Below are 10106 nucleotides of genomic sequence, written 5' to 3'. Positions count from 1 at the left end.
GATGCCCTAATGTTGTGATTTCTAAAGATTCCTTCTCTTACCTAGATTTTAAAATCTGGTTTTCAAACTAAATTTTAAAAATAACTGTCACATGTTTAATAGTAACATTACAAACATCACAGTAATAACGGAATTGGTATTTTCAAGACATGATAGATTTATTTGGGGCATAATTTTAATACACAGCATAAATTCTTAAGTATTTGTTTTCAAATGTATCAGCCATAAGATAAAATCCTAAATTTTTCTTTATATGCACACTCAACTTTAACCAGTCACTTAAAAATTCAATGTAAGTTGTTATAGTCTAGACTATGTTGCAAAACAGTAAATATTTCAAAAGTGGTCTGCAAAAATGTTCATAGACAATACCTGATTGTAGAGTTTGCTTTGGAAAGTTAATGTTGCACTTTGTGTTTAATATTTGATACAAAGGAATATGTAAAACATACATATGTTTTATGTGGCTCAATCACAATGCTAAGCTTGCTTCAATATAGGTGAAAAGTTTTTAATGGCAAAATGATATACAATTCTGTATGCATGGCTTTTTAGTTATAACTAATTAGAAGATAAAATCGTTAAACTTCACAATAGAAAATATTCAATGATACAAAACTGAAATTAAGTGATTTCCTGACAGTCTGATGGTTGACTCTCTTGTCAAATGGTAACATCTTAATTCTCAATTCTATCCTACTGAACTATTAACTGAAGTAATTTGAATACGATTATCATTTTAGGTGTTCTTAAAAATAAAGTTATTAAAATAGGAGTGAGGAGAAAATGCTAAAGAAACTAAAGCAATTTTGTCTGAAGAACTGAGACTTAGCTGTTAAATGAGAAGCCTGAAGTATATTGAAGGATAACAATGTTGAAGAGGATAGCCAACTGCTTTTTTTACTACTGGATAAGGGAAGTGGATATAAAATGAAAACAGGAGGGAAGCAGAACAGATATGAAGAAAACTTCCCTGACACAGAAGATTGCAAGTCAAATAACTATGGGACACAGTGCATCAGACACAAACTAAGAGATGATTGAAGGAAAGTAATGTTTAGGCGTACCCGAGTACCCTGGAACTTCCTTTCTTATATGTTAGTTTAATCTGGGGACCTGTAGAAAAGCCTTCTTTTCACAATAACATTTGTATAACTGACACAAATCATGATTTGCCAGATTTACTTAAGGAATATATTTAGGAGCGGGTCATGCAAGGTAGTTTTGGCTAAAGGTTACATAGTTCAGAATCTAAATGTTAAAATACAATTTTATCTGCTGAAGAGCAAACTGACAGTAAAAGGTATGAATATTTAGAAACATCCTAGCCTGAAAAAGACTCCTGGGTTATATGTAGGAGTGTTACACAATTTCTAGAATAACTGGTCTGGACAATCAACTAATGTGCGTGTACAGATTGTAACTTTAAAGGAGTTAGCTTGGAAGATAAAGTAATATGTAAAGCAATCTGTGAAATTATGTAATAACCTGCATTTAACTGGTAATAATTTCAACATATTTATAAAAGGTTTTATACAAATGTAAGTAATTTCGAGTTCTAGGAACTAACCACCTCCAGTGAAATATTCATTGCCATGAGTATGAGAAAAGAAAAAAGTTTATTGAAATCTGTTTCCATTTTAAATGACTTTGGAGAGAGAGTTTTACAGAGAATGAAAAGTTCAGTAAATAGCTACAACCAACCAGGTATTCCATTTGGCTTTAGAAGCAAAATTTGAAAATATTTTAAATAAAAATACTTGCCAAATTTTGTGATAATTCCCACTGAAACATATACTTACTTGAGTGCGCCTACCTTTCTGTAATTATTTTCACATTCAGAACCAACATACATTTTCTGGAACACATGAATACATGTAAGGAAGCTATACAAATTGCATTATCAAAAGGACATTATCCTTGTATACTTCCCATATCCTCCTCAATTAGTTCTCTAGATTAGAACATTTTCTAAAGTCACTAAAAACAGAAATTTTCAAGGTGGAGTCAAAGGATTGATGAGACATAAAATCCATATTAAATTAATTCCTCCAAATCAAGCATGGAATCAAACTAGGAAAAAGACTTTGTTCCCATAAGCCACCTTCACTTTTCCCTTAAAATTTACTTTTCTTTAGTTTTTCAATATAAGAATGTTAGGAGCAAAGAGAAGTGATATGATTTTAAAATTCATGATGGCAGAGGTGGGATTGAATTTTGTCTTGAATTAGTAATTATTTCTCAAGCAACAATCAACACAGATATGTCTATATGTCTTCTTATGGTTGCCTAACTTTTAACGTCATTATCTGGTTTGGCTTATAAAGAAGTCACAATTGTGCTGTAGTATAATGACTGAATTTCTTACAAAAAGTCAGTATTATACATCCTGTCATACAGAGTGTAGACAGTATGGCATGGATGAGATGTGGAGAGAAGCAAACCTAGGTTAAAATCCCAACTTTGTCTATTATCAGATGTGGATTTTGGGCAAATTACTAAGTTTCTCTTAGCTTCAGTTTACCCATCTGTAAAGGGAGAATAGTACCTATAATCCTTATATGGTTATGAGGACTAGAGGAGATAGTGTATGTATATCCCAGCATTCAGTATACAACAAATGGTCAATTAGTATTATTTCACTTCTGCATCTTCCCAGAACTTTTTATACCAATATCAGGGCTTTTTATCCTCCCTCTTCCCCTGCCCCATTATACATTTAAAAAGGGAGAACATTTTTAGGAATTATAATTAAATCACTTTTGTCTACACACAATTCCAATCAGGTTCCTTCAATTACTTAGTTCTGGTATACAATTAGGATAATTAAGGGAATTAAGAATAGACTTTGCCTATTATAATGCCTTTAAGCTTGTAATACTACCTTGCAAAATGAATTTAATATTTTTTCATTAAATGGACTTCTATTCAAAAGGATTCAAATGCTTTTCTACATATGAAATGTATAGCAGTTAAATATTAGCTTTAAGAAACATTTATTATTAGATGAATAAAATTGGCAAGTAAGTATTTTAAGTAATTTTGCTTGCTTGTATATTATAAACAGATTCTAAAAGTAAATCAGTCTGATGTGCAACTTAATTTAAATTTCATTAAATGATCTACATTTTCCACTTCTACTTTTTCAAGAGTCTACTTAAAAAACTGGGGAAATTATTTGTTTTAAACATGCTTGCATGAAATGGGAAATTATAAGGAGTTCTTTTAATTTGTATATTAACTTTTGCAAGTATTTTATTATTAAATATAAAAAAATGTTGGAAAACTTACAATCAACTGGCCCAAACACAAGGTATAGTAGAACATAAGGTAATTCTTCTTCTGTCAGGGAAAGATCAGGTAGACCTCAAATGGTCACTTATCCTCAATACTTCCAATCAGAGAAGGACTATGATATATTTTGACTCAAAGATGTTCTACAAAGGTTTGAAAATAATATCCTAAAATGTGGTTGAAACACACTTAAAAGCAAGGGAACTGAGTGAAAATTTACTGGGAAAGATATAAATAATTTGTTACATAGATAAAATAACTAAAATGGAAAAAATTTTATGCGAGAAGACTGACAAATATTCTAAGGATCTGAATCAAGATAAAGGACAATAAAACATAATAGTTGGAAATCCTGGGCACTAGTAAAATAATCAATTCTAAGAATTCAAAACTGTATTCAGCAATCCAGCTGAATAAATGTAAGTGTTGTAATATCTAACTTTAAGATCATAGCAGATACAAAACAAGAGAATGCTTTTATATACATGTCATAAGTATTTTGGACAGCAAATTGGGAAATTTGGATTGTTTTTAGCTAAACGGTGAAGATAGAGGAATATGAGTGAAAAAATATTGTTCAGGGGATTTTTGTTTCCTCTTAGCTTTTTATGTCCCAGAGAATCTTAAAACTTAAGTGTATTAAGTACTCTGAGAATCTGTAAAAAATAAGCGACAGCATCACTGTTTGCAAATTGATAAAAGTAATTTGTGCTTATAAAAAAAAGTCCCTTATTTGATATAAAGTGCTTTATTTAAAAAAAAAAAACATGCAGAAGTTGTTTTAGAGACAATTATCAGTAATGAAAGTAGGAAAGAAGCTTTAAAAAACCAGTATCATTTGAAGTATACATAACATCTTATCACTAAAAGGTATATTTGAATATAATGCAAATAATAAATGCTCCTCACATATCAGAGATCATGTGAAAATTTGGCAAAAGGAGAAATGATGAAAATAGGATTAGTGAAAAAACACACAGTTTTGAAAAGAGAGAGGTAAGTCTCAGTCTGCTCAAAAATGATAGATTTGGCAGCACTCCTTCCTTTGACAGGGATTTGGCATGCCAACTGAATGATTTTTTCCACACAGTGTTTTAGGTCACGGGAAGAGGAATCATTTTCAGACAGTCACCAGGCTTTGCTTGGGAAGAGGATAAAAAGATACTACAGGTTCAAAACTAAGAATCACTTTTGAAGTTATTTTAAACAGGAAATGTAATTTTATTTGAGTCAAAGATGGCCTATTCAGAGAATGAAGGATATAACACTATATTGTCTTAACCATCTACCTACTTCAAGATTCTTATAAGTATAGCTCTATAAGTTTTCTGATAAAAAATGTGCTTCTTAAATAAATGAAAATGAAACATAACATACATATAAAAATAAAATAAAATGGAAAAAAGCTAGTATTTGACTTCCTCTACTTTGTTCTATGCTCTCTTATGAACTTCCAAAACCAGAACCAAGTATGTTTATTAAAATGCCTGGAAGGAAACATTTAGGATTTGGAAGGTTAAAAGAAGTAGCATTTCAAATTAGGTTTTGGTAGTTCCTTCTTTAGAGCCCTTTGAGACATGTTTCTGCATTCTCCATAAGGAGAGAGAAAGCAAGAAATCAGGTAGCTGCTTTCTCCTCTGCAAAATTCACTGTCTTTGAACAGACTTGCCAAAAGTACAGGGGGTGGGGGAGAAAAATGTTCATATTATGGAAGAATGTATGCTCTGTTAGGAAGAGAGCTTACAAGAAAGCTTATTTGTGGCCTATAGACTATTGCACATTCAAACAAAACACAAGAGAAAAGAATGTCCAACAGACAATATGTTCAGGAACGTATCAACATATAAACTAGCTTGTGCCCAGAAATAAAACATGGATACCAGATACCACTGCACTCAAAACCTGTCTTAATTTGCTTCTGTTTTAATGACCTTTAGAAACTATTTCAAACTGATTATCAGCAATACATTGTTTTTGCTTTTTTTTCTTAAAAAAATATTTTGAGACCACTTTTGATACACACATATAATTCTGTGGTCATAACAGACAAATATAACTTTAGCGAGACTAAACAAAAGTGCAAAAATTAAAAAAACAAAATTAAAAATATGGAAGCATAAGCTAAATTTTTCTGCATAGCTGAAATCTATTTAAAGCAAGTCCTTGTTGCAGGGGTGGGAGGGGGTACTGATAGGAAGATAAAGCAGTTTTGTTTGTTTTTTAAATGTCTTCCGCATGTTTAAATTATGCAAAAAATAATTTCACTCCATGGACTTGAAAACATTTCACAGACAGTTCATTCCTATATCTTTAGACACCATAGTTGTGGCAGTACCGCCTTCTGCAAGGTAAACGGCGGTGCTAGATTTGGAATGAACGGCCCTGTCACTGCCATTGTTGTTGACCTCACAGTCCAGTGGTTCAGTGGAGATGACCCAGGTGGAGGGGCGCCACCGCTTAAGAGAATAGGGAGTTTTCACACGTTTCTTGATCTTTTCACCAGATCCTGATTTGCCATCTTGTGTTGACTCACCTACTGAAAATAAAAGTATAGAAAAATGAAATATACATAAAGAAACAATTTAAAAATAAAACATTAGGGTTATAACTTGAGCACAGATCAAATTATTGCCTGCAGGAGATGCTAATGGACACTTCTTGAAATTCATGATGCCAGGAAATATTTTTCTAGGAAAAACTTAACCAACTTATTTTTGAGACTCTTTATGCCCAAAGTTGTTATAATGGGTTGAATTATTCTATAGGGCAAGGGAGGAAATATTTTAAAAACCACAAAAAACAAAAACAGGGGAGAAGATTCAAAGCTCTCAGCTGTATTGTCAAATCCTTTGGTTACTAAAAGCAATCCTAACTCGGCAAAATGCATTTAATCATTCTATTTAACGCTCAAAGCGGATCAAATTATAAAGGCAGTTGGCATATGATATGTTACAGAACGACATAAATTCTAGAATGCAAATTTTCTAGTAAACCCCCTTCCAATACCCGACAAGACATTTTACTGATACGGAGGCCTGCCATAGGGTATGTCAAGTGGTCTGTAGTACAAACCACTCAAGCAAGGAGCTGGATTCTACTAATTGATTTTTGAGAGCTGAATTGCTTCAGCCCATTTTGTAGTCCTTGACAAAAACCATAAAACATGACTTCGTATTTCTTCATAAGTACTACCTGTCTAAAAGAGAAATCATTTTGTATAATGATGACTGTTAAAGATTGTGGTGAGCTCTCCTGTCTTGTGTTATAATCCTTTTCGGGCCAGAAACCAAATATCAATTTATTTGTTTAAATCGTTAGGGGGCCCATAGCCCAATGCTATAGACATGTTGGAGACTCAACAAATACTCTTGAAAAAGATGACACGAAAAAACCAAGAACAACTTTATAGTTTCTTTATAGTAAGCTTAATACATTTTTTCTGGACCTTTAAGATTTATTAAGTCTGATAAACTATAAATGTGTATATAATAGAAATGAATATCCTCAACAAACTGTTTCAAAAGTTATATTGGCATCATTTTACTTGGAGCTTTTAAACTAATAGTCATTTAATCTTAACTATTCACAGCAAATATGGGTGTTGGTTATCAATCAGTAGCTACATAAGGCACATATTAATAAATTAGTAATTATTCTATTGTGACGTTGACTTTTAAATTATCAACAACAAAAATTACTTTTTCCTTTACAATAGTCTAATTACTTTTGAGGTCCAGCTAAATGGCTTATTTTATTTCCAAAAGCAGTAAAAGTAAATAATTGTAAATTGAAATAATCTGATTCTATCTAAGTAGTTACTTAAATGGTCCCAAAAGACAAGCAGGAAAGATTACAGGATTCCTCCACTTACACTGCAAACTGCTGCCCTCGAGGACATTTGTGGCTGAAAGATCCAAAGAATTAGGCCTCTGTGCTCTTCTGGGCTTTGATGGTCCAGGATCTGCCACTGTGCTTGGAACACCCTGTGTAAGAACATCTTGCTCTGAACATGGGTTACTGTTGTTGTTATTGGAATTAGTTCGGCCACCTTCCAGTGGCCGTTCCCTCCTGTCCACAAGACGATCCAGAATACCTTCATCATGGCCAGCCTGTTGCTCTCGCCTCAATAAAGGTTCGTGCTCATCAGGGCTGGAATTAATATTCAGCCTGGTGTCCTCACCAATGAATTGATTCTGCAGCATTTCTTGGGCCCTGTGCGCCGCTGTGTTGGCTGTCTGGCCAGATGGTACTGCCCCATTGGCATACTGGGTAGGGGCAGCATGGGAATTCACGTTGTGGCTTCTACCTGCCACACCATTCATGGTGACCGTCACCACATGAGGTTCTGCAGCATTGATTGTATTCATCTTGGCAACTCCAGTTTCTACTTGTTTCAAGTTTGATTTGTGCTTGCTGCCAAATTTCAACCGGGGCTCCTTGGTTGAATTTTTAGTGTTTAAAGGCAAACTTGTAGGTCTCTTAGGAAGGTTCTGTTGCTTGGGGAGAGGATAGATCTGAGTGGACGGGACATCAGGAATTAAACATGCTTGGCCATTGGCAGCCTGTGTGAAGTCCTGCTGGCCTGTCACTTCTACTGCAAGCTTTATAAGTGGGTAGAGCAAACTAGAACTGGTACTGCTCAGTGGGTCTGGCCCACTGAACTGTTTGAGAGAATGCTCCATGAGATTCTCATCAGAACTTTCCTTGAGGTTCTTATCAACTTCTTTTGGGTCTAGCTTATTGGTCTCCAAGTCTTCTTCTGTCAGTTGTAAGCAGACAGGGGTTGGCCCAATTGGCTGTGAAACATTTGTGGCATGAAGACTTGTTTCATCTGGGTATGGCATCTCAGATATAGTGGTCATGCCAGTGCTTGGAGTGAGGCCAGTGGTGTTTGTGGTGGTTGTGTTGGTGGACAGGCTGGTGACGCTTGTTTCAGGGCTGGGGATTCGAGCTTGTGCTTGCTGTCGTTCATAGTTAATTGAGTTTCGGTTCTTTTCCCCTGTAGTCAAAGGTGTGCTGGACATTGAATGCTCAGAGGAAATGTTCTTCACAATGCTGTCAGTGTGATGGATAGAGTCTTCAATGTATGAGGAAGAAGAATAATCTGGATAAGGGCCAATCTTTGGCACACGCCTATTATGGGACAGGTTGCTTAAAGAAAGAAAAAAATGCCACATTGAGAATGTACATTTATGATAATCTCACTCTCCAAGTTTAACACCTCTGATTTTAAAGTACAAACTGCTTTTTATTTTATTCCTAACCCGCATCTCTAGAGATTTAAAAATTCTAACCAAATAATCAAGTATCAATTAATAACTTATTAATGTTAGTTACATATGATTTAAGCCTACTGAAAAACCTACATGGAGCTAGATATGATTTTTATAGATGTTCATTATTTTGGTTTACAAGAGTTAATTAAAAATCTCCCCTATAGTTTTGTAACATTACCAAATATATCTTTATGAGTTGTATACTTGTACAATCATAAAAAGAAGAGGAACCATATGGCATATGTTTCTTTTGTACTGTAACTCTAGATACATAGTGGCTGCTCAACACGTATGTTACCAATTAAGTTCCAATGGCCAAATGGTAAAAAGAGCGTAAGCTTTTAGGTTGTTCCGAAGTGCTTCCAAGAAGAGGCATAGTCTAGCAATGGAATGTATTTTCCTGGGGTAGAGTTAGCCACACCAATGAAAGTCCTAGAGCCTAGAGTATAAGGCAGAATGTGACACTCAGGTAAAGGATCAGATTCAGAAATTCTTTCGTTATCAAAAGGGTTCTTCACAGTCATCGTCACACCTTGAGAGTGATGGTTCTTGAACATCACACTGTAATATATTTATGTTCTTTAACATAAAAACCAGGGGTAGCTTTAACTAAAACAAAGTATAAACATTGGGAACAATAATAGATACAAGTATTACAGGAGAACAGCAGCAGCTAAGGGAGCAGAGCTACAAAGTAAGACGGATGAAGTGATGAAGGGAATGCTCGGAAGGGGAGGAAGTAAAAGGCTGTTGTACTGCACAAGAAAAGGGAGTTTAGGAGGTCTGAAGGGTAAGATTCAACACCATTGTGTTGTGAACCTAGAGTGGAATGACTATGGCATTCAGGGGAAACTATTTAGAAGTGACTACACGTGGGAAAAAGCATGTAAGGGGTAGAGCTGAAGGACCCACAAGGCAAAAGTGGCCAGAGCAGGGGGAAGCATCATCAAGGGTTTCCTCTTATCATTCAAAAAAAGTTCAAAAGCACTTAAAGTAAAAGTAGCTGACTCTTAAGAGAGGTACAAACAGCATACTACAACACAGAAAATACTGAGATGCAACGGAAGCAGAAGACTATCCTTCTGCTTCCATGTGTAAGTGTATGTGTAAAGTGAGAAAATTTATATTTAGAATTGCTAGTCTCTACCTTCTTAGACTTGCTGATATATAAAACATAAGGGTTTATATGCTGAAGTTAACAACCTAAACATAAGTAGTGCGAACCAAATTTGGGGCCTACAGTTCATAACACAAATTGCTCATAGCAATTAGAACAATCGAAAGCAGCACAGAAAATGATTCAAGAATCAAGTGTATTTTTATCCCAATTTTCTCTGGTAACTTTCTCCGGGATGCTTTTCTGAAATTTTTTAACATGTATTAGTAGATAAAATGACAAATTTACGAAAAGATTTCCCCCAAAAAACATGGAACAAAGAAACACAGATGACACAATCTAGAAGTTCCAGGTTTTAGGAATTTTTTTTAAGCCCTTCTATTTAGAACCCAAAATCATAGTTCCAACAAAGAGATGTC

The 10106-nt window shown here is 34.5% G+C and overlaps 1 protein-coding gene across 1 annotated transcript in view; it reads right to left on the bottom strand.

Annotated features, from left to right (window-relative positions):
• Window positions 1-1600: 1600 nt before the first annotated feature.
• The window catches only part of BMPR2 (bone morphogenetic protein receptor type 2), a 135285-nt gene continuing 126779 nt past the window's right edge, over window positions 1601-10106 (bottom strand). The window contains exons 12-13 of the mRNA XM_019726836.3: window positions 7166-8445; window positions 1601-5830 (exon numbers count right to left, since the gene is read on the bottom strand). Of these exons, the coding sequence (XP_019582395.2) occupies window positions 5580-5830; window positions 7166-8445 (1531 nt within the window). The 3' untranslated portion in view covers window positions 1601-5579. The remainder of the gene's footprint in view (window positions 5831-7165; window positions 8446-10106) is intronic.

Source organism: Rhinolophus sinicus, chromosome 17 (genome assembly GCF_057876585.1).
Source record: "Rhinolophus sinicus isolate RSI-liver-muscle chromosome 17, RSI-T2T, whole genome shotgun sequence".
Classification (NCBI taxonomy): domain Eukaryota; kingdom Metazoa; phylum Chordata; class Mammalia; order Chiroptera; family Rhinolophidae; genus Rhinolophus; species Rhinolophus sinicus.
Note: the sequence above shows the minus strand (reverse complement) of the source record. Positions and strands in the feature narration are given on the sequence as shown.